This window comes from Vigna unguiculata, chromosome 1 (assembly GCF_037176805.1).
Source record: "Vigna unguiculata cultivar grain cowpea cultivar isolate G323 ecotype 2 chromosome 1, ASM3717680v1, whole genome shotgun sequence".
Taxonomy (NCBI): Eukaryota; Viridiplantae; Streptophyta; class Magnoliopsida; order Fabales; family Fabaceae; genus Vigna; species Vigna unguiculata.
This window is the reverse complement of record NC_140792.1, coordinates 2168916-2185815: the sequence shown is the minus strand read 5'-3', so window position 1 is coordinate 2185815 and position 16900 is coordinate 2168916. Positions and strand designations below refer to the sequence as shown.

General features: G+C 33.8%; 2 protein-coding genes across 6 annotated transcripts; both read left to right on the top strand.

Annotated features, from left to right (window-relative positions):
- EMB1692 (Ubiquitin carboxyl-terminal hydrolase family protein) lies at positions 1-8907 on the top strand. 5 transcript variants are annotated; one of them, XM_028075089.2, is made up of 4 exons: positions 1-180; positions 403-687; positions 2526-2595; positions 7201-8907. In XM_028075089.2, exon 4 carries the CDS (start codon positions 7242-7244, stop codon positions 8727-8729), a length of 1488 nt encoding a protein of 495 aa, XP_027930890.2. In that variant the 5' UTR covers positions 1-180; positions 403-687; positions 2526-2595; positions 7201-7241; the 3' UTR covers positions 8730-8907. The 5 variants fall into 5 exon arrangements, with proteins under 5 accessions (XP_027930890.2, XP_085532187.1, XP_027930884.2 ...); XM_085676061.1 differs by lacking the exons at positions 1-180; positions 403-687 and adding an exon at positions 752-1112; XM_028075083.2 differs by lacking the exons at positions 1-180; positions 403-687 and adding an exon at positions 1913-2109.
- Positions 8908-10210: 1303 nt separating this feature from the next.
- On the top strand, positions 10211-16695 carry LOC114175574 (uncharacterized). The gene is made up of 13 exons (XM_028060329.2): positions 10211-10311; positions 10413-10480; positions 10609-10617; positions 10735-10823; positions 10947-11020; positions 12053-12143; positions 12304-12390; positions 12587-12640; positions 13422-13603; positions 14935-15013; positions 15108-15167; positions 15974-16095; positions 16422-16695. The coding sequence occupies exons 5-13, from the start codon at positions 10968-10970 to the stop codon at positions 16450-16452; spliced, it is 759 nt and encodes a 252-aa protein (XP_027916130.1). The 5' UTR covers positions 10211-10311; positions 10413-10480; positions 10609-10617; positions 10735-10823; positions 10947-10967; the 3' UTR covers positions 16453-16695.
- Positions 16696-16900: the final 205 nt, after the last annotated feature.

Sequence of the window (16900 nt, the reverse complement as noted above, 5' to 3'; positions counted from 1 at the left end):
TAACTTGATGTCTCGTTTAGGACTTTTCTTTTGTTACCATCCAGGTAGTTGTGATGTCGCGTTTGCGGGTTTGACCTAAAGAAAATAAGAAAAGCAATATAACACATGTTGAATCCTTTATCCTAAGATTCTTGGTACAGTGCCAAGCACAGCAAGGAAATCCAAGTATACAACAGAAAGGTATCTCTTTTTAAGATCTGAATAATGGTAACAGGAAAACTTCATCACCCCAATCAATTTTTTCATATTACTTTGAAATCCACCAGACAAAAGTAATGCTTCTAAAAGTCTTACTGATGGCTAAAAGAGTGCATTCCACCATGCTTCTAATAGAGTATATGCTTTAAAAATGAATTTTGTTTAAGTTTATACCCTCATAGCTTCTCCATCTACCATGTATAGCACATGCACTTAAGGATTATACTTCTGGAGATGAGGTCTCGGGATATATTCATTAAGAGGGTGTGGTAAGTAGAAGGTACGCGACACGTGCTCGGGTCTGGGAGACTCGGATTGGGAAACGAAGAGAACAGAGTGGCTTCGGAAACCCTAAGCTTCACGCATTTGGGGAACCTCCTTCCTCCACTCGCTCATGCTCCTCGCGTGACCATCTTCTTCTTCTTCTCTCTCTCTCCTCTTCACTCTCAACACACATCGATCATCGTCAAAACCATCGTCAATTTTCAGGTACTCTTTCACCATGATTTCCTCCCTTTTTTATTCTATTTTCTTCATTAATTCATTCGTTGGCGATCATTAATCAAACACTATGTGCTTATGTGTGTGTGCGTGCTCGCTCGAGAGATGGAGAGATAGTATTGTGCACCAGGAAGTGGAATTTGGATTGGAATTCGAGACTTACTGTGTTTGATTAGGTGCTAAAATTGTTAGGCGAGGTGCCAGTGTTTGTCTCTGTGACTTAGAGACTTACTGTGTTTGATTAATTTAACTGTGAAATTAAGGAGGAAATAATGTCGTGACGTAGATGAATGAAAGAATGAGTTGGAGTGTTAACATTTTTGGTTTGGCATTTCAAGTTTGTTGACTTGTGTTTTTCTGTGTGTTTTTTGACTTGTGTGGTATGAGAGACGAAGGATACTGTGGTTTTGGAGGTTAGACTTAAAAACCCTGCTTGGCTGAATTATGTTGATACTGTGGTTCTTTTATTTTGTTGAATGAAGTTGAATTTGAAATGATTCCAGATTTGTTAGTTACTGTAAGTGGATTTGGAGGTTAGACTTAGCCTTCTTGAGGTTTTCTAAAGTATGGTCTACCGGGGATAGTTTACTAGATATATAATGGCACATTTTTTCTAAAATGCACGCAAAAGGATCCTAGATGCTTAAGGTAGTGTGAAAGATGGGATTATGGATTTGTGCCTAAGTTTTGAGGCTTGGACAGTTTTAAGCATGCACAGTTATGCATATCTGGTAGCAAGAAGAAATGGTAATGATACATAGGTATATGAAGAAGGGATGATGCTGATAGTAGTAGAACTGTGGTTTGGTATTAAAATTATGAGAGGTTGTATTAAGGTAGTAGTACAGTGCATAAAAACTTGTATCCTCAGTAGGAGTCAAAACGAGTGATCCTTTGCTATCATCATAATGAAAAAGAAACTGTCAGGAAAATGTGGGCACGCATCCCTTAGATAAAGAATCTTATCAATTAGGTTTTGTGGGGAATAATTGATAAATTACAATATGGCTGAGGACTAATGGTGTGTATGGTATTACACCTAGGTTTCTGCATAACAAAGAGGCAACGGAATCCGGATGAGGATTGATCTTAACAGTAAATTATATTACTTTGTATTTTTGTGAACTGTTTTGGCATTAGATCCTCTAGGCCTCTTGATTCATATTTAGAAAAAACAGCTACTAGATTATGTTTCTGAACATTGTCTCTGTATTCATATCTCTGTGTCCGCAATTGGCGTAATAGTGCCCCAACCTCTGGAATGGACATGAGTAATAATGGAACTGCTAATACAGTGAGAACATGTCCTGTTTGTCGCAAACTATCATATTTTGTCATTCCAAGTGGTATTTGGTATTCTACTAAGGAAGAAAAACAAGAAATTATTGATAACTACAAGGCAAACTGCAAGTAATTTCTTCTCTACTCAACACCGCCTTCACTTTCCCTAAATTGAATTGTTACTTGGTAACTGGTGATTTTGAATTTATTTTTGTATTATAATTAATTAATCAAAGTTGTTTGAGATGGTGGTTGGTTGGGAAAATAATTCCCTCCTTTTCTCATCACTATATCCCCATTCCTATTCCCAAATCCCTTCTACAGCACACAACAATCAAATACTCCCTGAAGTACATAAAAAATGCATGTATGCATTGTGTTCCAATATTTTGTGAAATGTTGATTGTTTACTCTTCGCATGGCTCTATTGATGAGGGCACTGTATGCAGATTTCAGCTATTTAAGTGAAAATCTGATTACTAAAGAGATCCAAGACAGTATTTTTATTAAGGGATTGAATGGTTTGATATTTGAATTTTTTTCAGGCAAATTGATTGCAAGCATTTTAACTTCGGAAACGGGAATTGTCCATTTGGGGCTAGCTGCTTCTACAAGGTACCAAAATTACTATCTCTTTTGTCATTTAGCTTGCTTTAATAAATTCCTTGGGCAAATTTGATTACTATTCTTAATTAATTTAGTAACATCATTTTTTGAACAGTCAATAGCATTCTACCATACTTCTCCTTTCACTTAATTAAAATTTATTATCTTGCTATTAGATATTAGATGTCGAATTTCATTTTAGTGGTATAAGTAATCATATTTGAGCTGACTATCCATTTGGATATAAAATCTACAATGGTTTTTGGTCTTATCTGCCACCGATATTATTCTATTATTTGTCTTGACAACTTTAGAAAACCGAGACAGGAATTTCAGAATGTTAATGCTCTAAGTGTCAGTAATATACTCAGCATAAATCTGTTTACATAAATGATGAGTACAATTTACTAATTAAGACTGGTATTAACCCCTAATATATAATTTGTATGAGACTGCAATGGACCGTATGATTCATCAAAAATCTGTTTATATACATGATGAGTATTATTTTTTAATTAAGACTGGTATTAATCCCTAATATGGAATGAATATGTGACTGCATCGAACCCTGTGATTCTATTAATTACTAATTAAGACTGGTATTAACCCCTAATATACAATGAGTATGAGACTGCAATGGACCGTATAATTCATCAAAAATCTGTTTATATACATGATGAGTATTATTTACTAATATGGAATGAATATGAGACTGTATCGAACCCTGTGATTCAATTAATTGTACTGATAATTGCAGAGTTGAACATTATTGATGTTCTACTCCCAACACCCTCTCTAGCTCATGGAAATCGGGTCATGTCATGTTGGGTCAAAGTTCTCTTCGTTAACAAGACATGAGCCGCAACTATGATGTCATTTCCACCATGGCTAATTTGCAGCCCATACCACTACGCCCAAAGGGGACGTGACAGCCACCACAGAAAACCTGATTTGCTTCCGCCTTGCTATGTTAGCTGGCAACAAAACTATCACAGATATTTGACAACGCTAATGAGTTGTTTCTTTGTTTTAGATGAATTAGTTCATGAGTAGTGAGAGTCATAGCTCGATATTTGGATTCAGGTTCAGACCTTGCAACTTCATTTTTGTTTCATGCTTTTCCATATGATGGGATTCTCTCCAAATAGGACACAGTAACCGCAGGTTTAGTAGGAGAACCAGCCTGGTCAGCATAAGTGTAGGCAATGATCTTTTCATGCCCTTTGTTCTCATACACTAATCCATTCTTCTTCTAGTGATCCTTAATGAAGTATAAAGATTTGAAAATTGTATTCCCATGATCAACATGAGGAGAATTAAGGAATTGACTCACCTACTGAATAGTTCAGTTTTCTTACCAATATCTGACATCTACTTGGGTTGCAAAATAATTCAACTTGATCAGGAAGAAGCTAAACATTTTGATACATGTGATTATTATTGGTTTACAATTCAACATTCCACTTGCTTCAAGAATATCAAGACCATAGTTTCTTAGGGAAATAGCAATTCCAGATCTTGATTATCAAGCAACGAAAATTCCCATAAACTATCTCGTTTGGTCCAAGTCTGATTTACCAAAATATTGTACGAAGCAGTTTGCATTTTGGGGAGTTCAGCAATCTGAACTGAAGTAAGCCATATGCCTGCATATTTATTATTATGATTAAAATTTTTAAAATCTTTTGGGGAATGCAACAATGATAATGGCATTTCTGTGTTGCATATTGGTACTATTATTTTTAGTGACTAGCTTGACCATTTGCAGTTGTACATTACTAGTATTATACTTGGTTAGTTTAAGTATTTCCTTTCATACAAATGTAGTATGTACTGTTACTTCAGTGTTGCCAAATTTGTGATTTTACTTTTGTACAATCCTTGAGTTTCGGTTGTCTTCCATGCTTGATTCAATGTAGAATTTTCAAGTGTGGGATCATACTAGAGCGTTGAAGAGCTAACTGGCTTGCACGGAGAGATTGTTATTTTTCTGTGCTGAATGCTCACAAATTTGTGAGCTGTGTTGCTTGATGCAGTGCAGATAAACCCTGTTTTGTGGGTTTTTTTTTTCCTAAATAGCTCTTACCTTTGAGAGACACCTCTCTTCCACTCAGCTGACAGATTTGCCCTATTTTCTTTTTACTTCTCATGTCTCTCTCTCTCTGAGGTCTCCTTAGTTTGTGTGGCTCATCTTACCTTTCTATTTGGATTGGCTTCTGAAGTTGATAAGTTGGGCTTGTTCTTTGCCTTTGAAATAACCTTCTTAGGCTCTAACTTTTGGTTTCTCTTGTTATCTTTCTTCACACCCACCCCTCTTTGATAACCATTATGTAATAAATTAGATATTGAGATATTAATAATTAAATAAGTACATAATGAATATGCGGATTATTGAATTTTGGTGGATTTATTTCACGTATTGGTTACAATGTTATCCTATTTTCGTGTTATAATCTTATGTATTTTTAGTAGGAGCTTGTGATTCATTTACGGTTCCACAATCTACAATTTTTACCCCTTTAAACTTAGGTAGGGTCTTGATTTTGCCAAACCTGGTTATGATAATTAATGAAAGTTGAAAGAACTGGGGATTTGCTTTGACAGTTCCGGTGTTTATTTTTTACCTTTGGGCTTTGGTTAATAATAAAATGTTAAGATTTTTGCCATTATGCAAACTAGTGATGTTTATGTCACAATACTTTTTTTTTTTTTTTACTGATATGAATTACTTCTGCAACAATATTAGCTACTACCATTCGAACTACGTAGTTTATGTACTACATTTTTTTGTTATGTATTACATTTAGGGTCTTTTATTACATTTAGGATCTAAAACACAGCTCATGGTCTTTTATTACATTTATAATTTATAATTTATAAAAATAAGTATTTGTTGTAATGGAAAAGACCGTGAGCTATGTTTTGGATCCATACTAGATCAGGATTTGTGGTCTGTTTCGTTTGATTTTGGAAGGTCTCATGTTTCTAAAATTAAGTTGTCTTGTTTCAAACTTAAGGATAGACTAGAACTAAATGATAAAATGAAGGAGAGTTGTAAGTAGTTTTCAAATTAGTTTTATTTAAAAAAAGAAACACGAAATTGAAATTGGAAACAAATCAAGTCTATGCCTCTTTGGATCTGATAAATGCTGTATTTACTTCTCTCCACTTGACTGTCATAGTTTCTTGCAACATTTGTTGGGACTTGAAACTGTGAAAGATTGTTGTAGATTAAGTTTTGATTTTATTTGTTTGTTATTGTTAAAACTGTTTGTATCTGAGAAACCACGGGTACTTTATTTATATTGAAAAAAAAAAGAATCAATACAACAAATAAATGAGATTTGATATCATCTGATAGTAAGTAACATATATGATACGGTAATAAATAAAGACGTTCCTAATAACATATAATCTAGATATTCTTGGTTATATAGGTTTAGTTCTTTGTTTCTATGATTATAACAGTTATTATGGTCATATAGATTTATATTTTAGGAAGGATCTAAGGAAAGTGTGCTGTATCATAGGAAATCTCATTGATTTCTAGTAGATTTAGGACCTTACCTTCTTTTCTTGTTCCTTGTATCTCTTTCTACTTGTATCACTCTGTATTTGCATAAGTTAATAATACCCAGAATATTTTTCATTTTTGCTTTTGGCTGGTTTCAAGTAGAAAAGTCGCTAATGTAAGAAGTCACAAGTTTATGATAAAATCGTGACGAAGTTCCACGCTCCAAAATGGACAATGTTTCGAATGCATGGTAATTGTTACGATATCACTTGGCGAATTTGGGATCAAAACATAAGTACCTTTTAAGGACAAAACTGCGATAGACAAGTTCCAAAATAGACAATACTTCAAATCTATGATAATTAACCTCACTATATCACTCGACAAACTTAGAATCAGAACAAACGATATGAAGAACAATTATTATTTTATTGTGTCATCTTATTTACCTTCTGAGATAACTCAAATGGCTTTTATGACATTACGGACAATAATCTAAAAATTACTGTCGACACCACTATTAAGAGAGATGATGCTAAAAATCTTATATTTTCTTTTAATACATGAATGTAAAGACAATTATACAAATATTAAGACGAGATAAATAAACAAGAGGAAACCAATAAAGAATATAAAAATATTAAATATTAAAATAAGTTAATGATAATGTAATTAAAAAACTTAAGTTTACGCCTAATTAGTATTATGTCTTTTCCATTATTAATAAAAAATGGCAAAATATTTGTAATGTTTACCATAATTTTATCAGAATTTTTTTTTTTTTCAATTTTAACAGGACACTCCTTCGCCCTCTCTCTCTCTTTGCCTCACCGGAAGAAACCCAACTCTCTCTTTCTCTTAAACCCTTTCTGCCTCGCCGGAAAAGTAAAAATACACATATTTAGCCTTGCGAACCACTTCTTTGTCGTGTAATCGACACAAACTTTATTCTAATTGAACTCATAATTGTGTCTTTAAATTTTCTTTACAGATTCAATATTATAAGAATTTCGTGTTCTTGTTATGCTGAAAGAATTTGGTGTTCTGTCTCAATAAGGTTTCATTTTTCTAATTTTTTTGTTCTTTATTGTCATTTTCAGGTATGGTATGTTATGCTATCTGAGTGGTTGAACCGTTAAAAATGGCACTTTGTCTCCCTCTTTCATTCAGCAATCCCAAACCAGTTGCTTCCCTAAGTTCCAGTTTCGTTCATGGCAGAACAAAACCCTCATCCTTTTCGATCAACGAGAAACTGAAAACGGGTAACCGTCTCCAAAATGTCTCTGTTTCAATTTCTTGTTCCTCAATAAAACTTGTCCGTGACCGTGCACTCGATAGGCATGTTGTCACGAAGTATAGGATTAGGTTTGTTCAAAAGTTAAAAACTTTACTTCTCTCAAAATCGAAACATTACATTCCAGTTCATATTCTGTGTAAATGTCGTTCTTATCTTGGTCTTCCCAAGCCTCGTTCAATTCTTTCTATGATTCATAGATATCCATCCATTTTTGAAGTCTTCAATATGTCATGGCCTTCAAAACCACTCTATGGAACCAAGTTGCATCCCAAACTCTGTGTTCGATTAACCCCAGCTGCAGCTGCTGTTGCAGCTGAGGAATTGGCTTTTCAATCTTCCATTTCCAACATGTTGGCAGGGAAACTGCAAAAGCTTCTTATGCTATCTTCTCGCCGCCAGCTACTTCTGTCCAAATTGGTTCACTTTGCTCCACATCTTGGTCTCCCTCCTAATTTCAGGTCCAGGTTGTGCAATGATCATCCAGAGAAATTCAGGACTGTTGAGACCCCCTATGGCCGTGCACTTGAGCTTGTATCTTGGGATGTGAACTTGGCAAAGTGTTTACCTCCTCGTGCTTCTCATGATCCTGGTTTCATAGTTGATCGTCCTTTGAAGTTCAAGCAATTGAGGCTTCGAAAGGGGCTTAATTTAAAGAGGCGTCACCAGGATTTCTTGCTGAGATTTGAAGAAATGCCTGAAGTGTGCCCCTATAGGAACCCTGCTGAGGCTTTTTCCAAGGAATCGTTGGAGGCAGAAAAGAGATCTTGTGCAGTGGTAAGGGAGATTCTTGCAATCACAGTTGAAAAGAGGACTCTGATAGACCACTTGACTCATTTCAGAAAGGAGTTTGGCTTCCCAAACAAGTTGAGAGGGATGATAATAAGGCACCCGGAGTTGTTTTATGTGAGTTTGAAAGGGCAACGACACTCAGTTTTCTTGGTGGAGGGGTTTGGTGAGAAGGGTGACTTATTGGAGAAGGAAGAGATTTTATCCATACAGGATAAATGGATGGACTTGGCTAGGGAGTCCAAGAGAATGAGACGAGAGAGAAGGAAGAATAGGTTTAGCAAAGATACTGGGAGCTTGAATGGAGCTGATCAAAATAATTCTGACACTGATGATGATGACTACGATGATAATATTGGGATCGACAATTTTGAGAATGGGTATGATGATGGTTTTGAGAATATATTTGAGGAGTTGGATTTCGAGGCTGAGGATGATGATCAAGGAGACAACATTTTTTCTCAAAGCAACTATGGACAATTCTGGACTGCAGAACCTTTTCCTATTCAACATGGTTTGGATGAACCTCAGATGCAGCCTTGGTAGTTTTTTAATGTGTAGAACAGAGTTTTTACCCGCACAAGGAAAGCAGTACAGTTTTCAAGTGGTAATTTATGGTTTCAGATTGCATCTACCATAGTAATTGAAAGACCATTCTGTGTAAGATTGTGTACATATGATAAAGTTGATGCAAAAATTCAAGTTCAGAGGCCTTTTTCTGTGATGAAGCTTCCACCACATATTCTATGCTCTCATGTTCATATTTTTCTCATATATTCTATCATTTCTCAACACGTCATTAATAAGCTCACTAAAAAATTAAAATGAAATTGACATTATGGTCGGAAGTATAATTACTTTTCTCTAATTAAATATAACATTTTGCATTGGAATTTATATTCCATTAATTACATCACATATTACTAAAGTATAACTCTATATTTGGCTTATTGGCTACACAAATACATTTTATAATATAGTAAAAGGCTTTTTCAATAAAAATCAATTATTGATACATTTATAAATAGAAACATTGTCATAAACATATTCCACAAAAACAACTGTCATTATATTATCATTATCATAACTAATGAAATTACGTATGTTGTCATCATGTTCATTACCACATTACTTGACATCACCATCACCATGACTTCCACCACTGATGTTATAATTCCTATCATTATTGACACATCGCTATCATCATCATCATTATTGTACCCTCTTAGGATAATGAGATAGTTTACTCCTTCCCAATATTCAAACTCTACACATTATCATCTCACATAACTTGAAGTTGAAGATTGTATATCCTCTAAGATATTTCAATTGGTTTGCTTATTGATAATACTTAAACTCAAAGCATCATCGTCTTATATGACCCGAGGCTAAGGTTTTATATATTGATAAATGTCAAATTTACTTGAATTAATATATTTCGAGTAAATCAAACTTCTTTTAGTTTAAAAATACAAAATTTGGTATTAAAAATTATTTAAGTGTGATTTTAACAAAATTCTAAGCATAATTTGAAAGAATAAAAGAACAATGCAATTAAGCTTCGGGACTTGTGATGAGCATTAGGAGGTGGTTAAGAAAATTTCAAATCATATCTTCACAATTGAGTAGCACAAGACACTGAGCCATGGCAGAAAACCCTTGTGAGAAGGAAACCTAAATTGATCAAATTTGAAGATCTTAAGCATCAAGATGAATAGTTAAGCCTAAAGAAAATCACCCTAAAGAGAAAATCTCAACGTTGAACATCAAACCAAAGGCTTAAGTCACAAGAAAACCTTGGATAGAGGAAACTTATATTGTTGAGCACCGTCACATGTTCATGGTTCGCAACAACTCAAATTTGCTTATGATATGCGATTCTTTGCTCATCACAGGTTCATTGTTTTTTTCAAGTAATTTTTTCATAATTTGAGATTTAGTCTCTTCCTGAAACCTAAATCTCCAATCAAAGTGAAGACCCATTCCCGTCAAGATTTGAAACCTAAATCTACTGCTATTGACACTACGCCGGAGTCCCCCGGCGAAGGCAGAGGGAGCACGAAACGTGTCTTGATTTGGTTGCCAAAACAATTGGTAGCAAGAGCTCTGTGTATCGAGGAGTAGTCAAGTATGTGTATATGAATCTCTTTCAAATAATTAACCTGCTGCATTAGTTTTTATTTGATTTTTTGTGACCCTGAATGAAAGGAAAAATTAATTCTGATCTAGGTGCAACGAAGATGGTTTTGAAGCATTTGTGTGGGATAAGAGCGATCCAGGGGAAAAAGGAAGAACAGGTTGAAATAGACTTTAGAACATATATATCTTTTCAATTCTCCGATTATTTGCTTTTCTGAACAAACTACTCACTAACCTCGTTTCATTTTTTTTACTTGTATGTCTGCATCTTCTTCGACTGTTGCAGTTTACATTGGTTAGTACAATTTGCTTTCCTGCATCAAGTGTTGGTTATGTTAATGTAAATAGCAGATGATAAAATTCTGGTTTTGGTGTGAATCTTTCTCTGATCTTTTCTTGCTTCTGTTGCCAGGTGCTTATTCAACTGAAGTTGACGCCGCCAAAGCTCATGATTTGGTGTCAATCAGAATTGGGGGCTTAAAAGCATTAACCAATTTTCATGTATGTTTCATTCATTATAGATGCATTTATGAATTTCATAAATATAATCTTGCTGCAGATTTTGATTCAATTGTTATTAATTAGTTGAATTCCTTCTCGTAAAGCATATACTATTATTTGTAGGTGAGGTGTTATTCCAAGGACATGGATGAAATGAGAAGAATGAGCAAATGGGACTATATTTGTGCTGTTAGAGGGTAAGATGTGAATTTTTTTGTGAATCTTCTTATAGCTAGGCTAGCAGCCTTGTTATGTGTAATCTGTTGTTGATTAAATAACATTACATAATCATTCATTACTACTGTAAAAGTTAATAAACTAATCGCAGTTGTTGATTAAATAACATAACATAATTCAATTCTAAAGGGTTACATTGGCAATGGTAAGTAAAGTTAATTACATGAATATATAAGTTTATATTGTGTTTCTTCCAGAGGTTGGTTTGGTCTCTGACCAGAATATTTAAGCATTGGAGTTTTGTTATTTGAACATAAAAAAAAACAGAGATTATATATGTCAACACTACTCTCTTAGTATAGTTTATTTGAAATTAAAGTAGCCTTGGAAAATTTACAAAAGGATTGTGAATGGTTTGAAATCAGCTAGACTGAATCAGAAACTAGAAGAAAAACATGGAACTACCTCATCCTACTCTCCAATTGAGTAGGGATAAAGAAAAAGGAAAATACAAAGGAGACCATTGTCATGAGCATCTTCTGATCTGTTTGAATAATTTTATTTGTGGATCTGTCTTGAATTTTTTTATGCCACTAATTTTAGAAAGCAATGCCATGTGACTTTCAATAGCATCCTCCAACTCTCTCACAAAGAAAACTCTTAAAGTGTCCTTCCAATCTTCATGGGTAATATCAAATGGTTCAGTTGCTTTCCACATGCTTTTTCCTACAAACACTTCCAAAAAACCAACCAACCACACGGAAATTGAATATTAACACAAAAACCACAGCGAAATATTAATTTAGTTTGGCAGAGAGAGGGAAAGGATATCACATCATTTGCCTTATTAGCATGTCATTGTTTTTACTCTTGGTGTGATGTGTATTATATATATCCATGTTAGTTATAGTTATCCCTAAAAATGTCCACTTCTTATCTTTCAAATATTTGGAAGCCCGAGACTTCTGCTCCCTGTAGTAACTTAAAAACAGTGTATGCAACATTAGTACTTTGCTGATTAGGTCTTTGCTATTTTTGTATGATTTCAACAGCAAAGGGAGTACCCATACATCTAAGGTTAATTACATAGTTAGGAGGGGACAGCCATACCTTTGGGTGCCAGAAAACGATATGCATAATGTGGTATGTTTTTTTTTTCTATTGCATTTTTGCCCTGATACGTAGTAGTGCTTTTTGGAACAAGAGATGCAGGAGGCTACCATATTAATGTTATGTGTTAATAAATCATCTGAATACATTGTGTAGTTGCAGGAGTGACTGGTTTGATTTTTGTTGCATACAGAACACAATCATTGATGAGCGAGGTTCATTTGCTGTGGCCAGCCCCTTTCCAGGTCCACTGGGTGCCTTATTGAAATCATTGAAAAAGGTTGTGCATGGAATATACATGTTTTCCTTTGGAACCACAATATTATTCTATATATGAGAAATTTATTATACCCTAGCTTGATTGTAAAAATCAATAATGAAGGGTTTTTGTCCTAATAGAGTCTGCTTTCTGTTTCTCATATAATTAGACGAAATAAAGGTATAAGCTAATTGGTTTATTTATTCGCGTGCTACAGTTACCACCTCGGATTGCTTTATCTGGGGATGTTCTTCCTCTTAAAGAAGAAAAGGTAATGCCACACCAGCATTGTATATACTTGCTTATCTTTTCAGATTCACTTACAGTTCAGAAAAACAATGCCAGTCTTTTTTAACTGAAAATCTCTAATCTCTTTGCATAGTAGCTTTTTCAGGGTCTTTAACATGTCCAGTTAACTGCTGCTGCTGCTGCAGTAAAGCTTTATTGTTGTGCCACTCTTGAGAAGTTTAATCACTTATTGAAAAGTAAAATAAAAAAAATTAATGGATTTATCATCACAACTATATATATATGCTCCCTCATGATACATAGACCTTATTTTTAAATACTATTATATGTCAATCACTTGAACTGATATAGTTGCACACATTCAAGCATTTTGTTGAGGATCATCTTAGCAGATATAGGGGGACTTTATTGGGCAAAATTGACCCCCAGGGGGGGTCAATGTAAGTGTATGCTTCATTGGACAAGATAACATTATGGCTCAGTTACATAATAAAACACTAGCTTGTCACATTGAAGTTTCAGCCTTGTCTATAACTATTAAGATGATACATTTTTATATGTGGTCTTTTCGTGTACAAATTCTTTTATGATTTTACCCTTAATATTATGGTAATATTCTCTGCACATAAACATATAATTATGTGTATCGATGGTACAAGAAAAGATGGTACCATACCTTACAACCGGGTATGGTAAATATTATGAAAGGTGGCCTATGCATATATTACCAAGGGAAAACGGAATTCTGTATATTGCTGTAGAGTTGTTCTTGACCTTTACAAAAGTTAATGATCTTTGTGTAGGCGAAGTCTCTTGCAGAAAAACTTCAGGAAGTCAAAGTATCTGAGCAAAAAGCAATCAAAGAGTTCAGTTATACTGTTTCTGGAGTACTAAGTTCTAGTGCTAGCAGAACATCTAGAAGTGATAATCTTCAGGGTCTATTGGGAGACAATGAAAGATACACTGTGTATAGATTTAAAACAAGGTATGAACTTGTATGTTTAACTCTTTATCTTAAATCTTCAGTTGACCTCCCATATATTCTTATCTTGAATTGTTATTTCACTAGATGAATGCAAAAGCTCCTATCTTTTCTAGCTGCTAGGTTGACTCTGCACCTATCCTGATTCCTGGATGGTTGTCGTTATACTAGTTTACCATGTGAAATATCAAATTCTTATAAAACAAAACGAAAATTACACACACACACATACACTCTCAAGGTGGGAGGGAGCATTAGTACCGTCTCGGTTTAGTTTCCTTCTGTTAAACTTTTGGATTTACAAATTCTAAGTTGATAGAGTTTTGGTGAATTGGCAATAGTTGATTACCACTGCGCAGTGTCTCATGCATCTCACGGGTTATAAAATTCATTTGTTGTATTATATAATTTACTCATGTAATGATGACTATGAATGATATTTGAATGACCAAAAGTAAAAACTGGTAAAGGGTCTAACATGTTGCATCGCATTGATGATTGGCCATGGTCTTGTGGCGTGTGCATCTCCCAGCAGGGCTTTTACTGAATCATTTAATTCGAAAGTGCCTTCCTAATTAATATATTTGAGAAAGCTTATTTTGTGTAGGAATTGAAAATCACCTTAAATGAATTTATTATCTTTTTGCTGATATATATAATTCATAATATAATTTTTTTTATGATATATATCATAGAAAAAAAAAAAACCTTCTTATCATCAAAATACAGTACACTTAGTATTGTTTACGTGATCCAAAAGATGAGAAGTTGAGTTGTGTAATATATCACTTTAAAAACACACATTCAGCTCCCCGAAAACAAATTGTGATGTTAGATTAAATGTGTGTTGATTCTTTTGAATTTGAAATATATTACTATATTTTAATGAAGCATTAATGGCTAATTAAGTAGAGATTGGAGTCTGCAACAACTGAGGGTTACAATATGTGGCGATGTTTTAATGTCTAAGTATAATGATAGGATATATATATATAGGATTTATATATATTTGTAATTACTTTGTTTAGCGAACATTTTCCTTCAAAACAGCATCCATTAAAGTCAATTTGTGTGAAAACAATGGTATGGAAGAGTTTCAATCCTTACAATGCTATCCAATTGCAACACAACTACGCTTAAAGATCTTATTTAATAATGATGAGTGAATTATGTGTGGCATGTAATTGTAGGTCGAGACTTTCAAAAGTCGAAAACAGGATCCGTCCTTGCTTTCAAAGTCACCTTCAGAAAGAAAACAAACATACTTGCATTTCACCAATTTCTGTGTGTTTATCAAAACCCATTTTCAATTAGCTCTGCATTCCCTCTTGCAGCTTCAATCCAACTGATTCATATATCTGGTTTGAATTGTATGGACCACCATCAGATCGGGATGTTAATCTAATCGGTAATGTAAGTGTTTATTTTTAACTTTTAGACTTTTAGCTTTTAATATGTAGTTATATTTATTCATAAAATTTATCTGTATACTTCATGTAAAATGCAGGTTATTCAATCATGGTATGTCATGGGTCGCCTTGGTGCCTTCAATTCATCAAATTTGCAGGTGAGGCCATGTTCACTTCTTCAGTTTTCTGTTGCTGTCTTATAACACTTTAGTGTTGGCACCATCTCCTATATTTGTAGTTGGCCTTCAATTGATTATCTTTGTAACTCTTATGGAAAATAAATTATTAAGCTGAGTGGTGAAACTACTCGATCACGTTCATAAAAACTTTGTTTCTCACTTTCTTACAAAATCTTCTCAAACACCATTAGCTAGTTCTAAGCTGTTACTGTTTGGTTCAACTTACGCATGTTTTTCTTTATTATCAATCAGTTTGGCACTAGTTCTCTGCTCTAGCATGTTCTATTCTTGATTTAGTTTTTTTGTTTGCTTTGGATTAGCTTGTTCCCGAGTAGATTATTGTATTTTAGTGCATTTCACTCTTCTTCCCTATTTGAATTGGTTTTATTTTTTCTTTGGCCTACTGTAGCTCTTCTGCAAGCCATTATATGATAGATTCTCTCATTTTCTGGACACTTTATTGTAACCTTTCAAGTTCCACATGTTATTATTGTTGATTCATTTTTTGAATCACCCTTCAATTACCATGTTGGCATGAATGAATGGGTGAGAAAGTTAATGCTAGGTTGTTGCTTGAAAGCATATAGGAAAGAAGCACTTTTAATTTATAAAAAAACAAAGACAATTTATATGATTTTGTTGTTTGGAATTCGTAGCTTAGTGCAAAGATGCTATGGTAATGATATACCTGCATGAACTGAGTCATGGCACTGTCGTCTATATCTGGCTTCCTACTTGTACCTTTACATTCTGACAAGAACTGAATTATCTTGAATTGATGACAGATAACAAATTCATCAATGGAGTTTCATCCACTATATGATGCAGACAAGGGTTTCAAAGTCATGCCATCATCTTTCCATGATATCAATGATATTGAATCCCATGACAACTGGGGTCGTGTTTGGTATTAACTCTAGAACTCAGCTCTTTAAAAGTGAAATAGAAAAAACGTTGTTCTACAAGGAACTCATCTAAGTATATATTGAATGTTGGCAAAGACTCTTTAATCACACACAAATGAAGAATGAATTATTAACTGGACTTGCTGATAAGAAAATGAAGATGAGAATGGATATTTTTTTCAAGAATATGGTGATTGATCCATTTATATGTGCTTAATTTTAAAATAAATAATTTTTTGTTCATGATCTTGTGTATGTATTTCTGTGTGTTTCTAATTAATGGAGGATCATTGTAAGATTCATCTGATGGTGTTGTTGTTATTGTTAGGATTGCTGCTGTAGCTACTGGACTGAGCTAGTTAGCTTTTTAAGAGGTTAAACTAGACTCAGAGTAAAAGAATTATGGTCATCATGTTGTTTAGTGATGAATTTTGATAAACCTATGATGGTAAAAGAATGACATTTGGTATGTCTATTTTGGGTTGTAATACATTATATTATATGTTTACATTCTTTTTCTTGAAATCTTGTTGATGTAAGTGTAATGATACTTCTCTTTTTTTGCTTTAATTATATATTTGATTGGATTTCATTTGAAATAAGATTTAGAATTTCGGTTACAAAATTTTGGAAATTACAAGTAATCTTGGAAATTAATCAAATAATGAAAAAGATTGAGAAATTTAATGAAAATAGAGACCTACTACCTTTTTGACAGTTTTTAATTGACAAAATTTATATTTTGTGACGGTTTTTAAATGTTAAAATATAATATATTTTGTAACGATTTTTAACTGTCAAAATATA

Coding starts and splice junctions, on each gene's coding strand:
- EMB1692 (XM_028075089.2), top strand. CDS start 7,242: ATGGCACTTTGTCTCCCTCTTTCATTCAGCAATCCCAAACCAGTTGCT.
- LOC114175574 (XM_028060329.2), top strand. CDS start 10,968: ATGGATGAAATGAGAAGAATGAGCAAATGGGACTATATTTGTGCTGTT. Junction 12,391..12,586: donor TATTGAAATCATTGAAAAAG/GTTGTGCATGGA, acceptor CGCGTGCTACAG/TTACCACCTCGGATTGCTTT. Junction 13,604..14,934: donor GTGTATAGATTTAAAACAAG/GTATGAACTTGT, acceptor TCCCTCTTGCAG/CTTCAATCCAACTGATTCAT.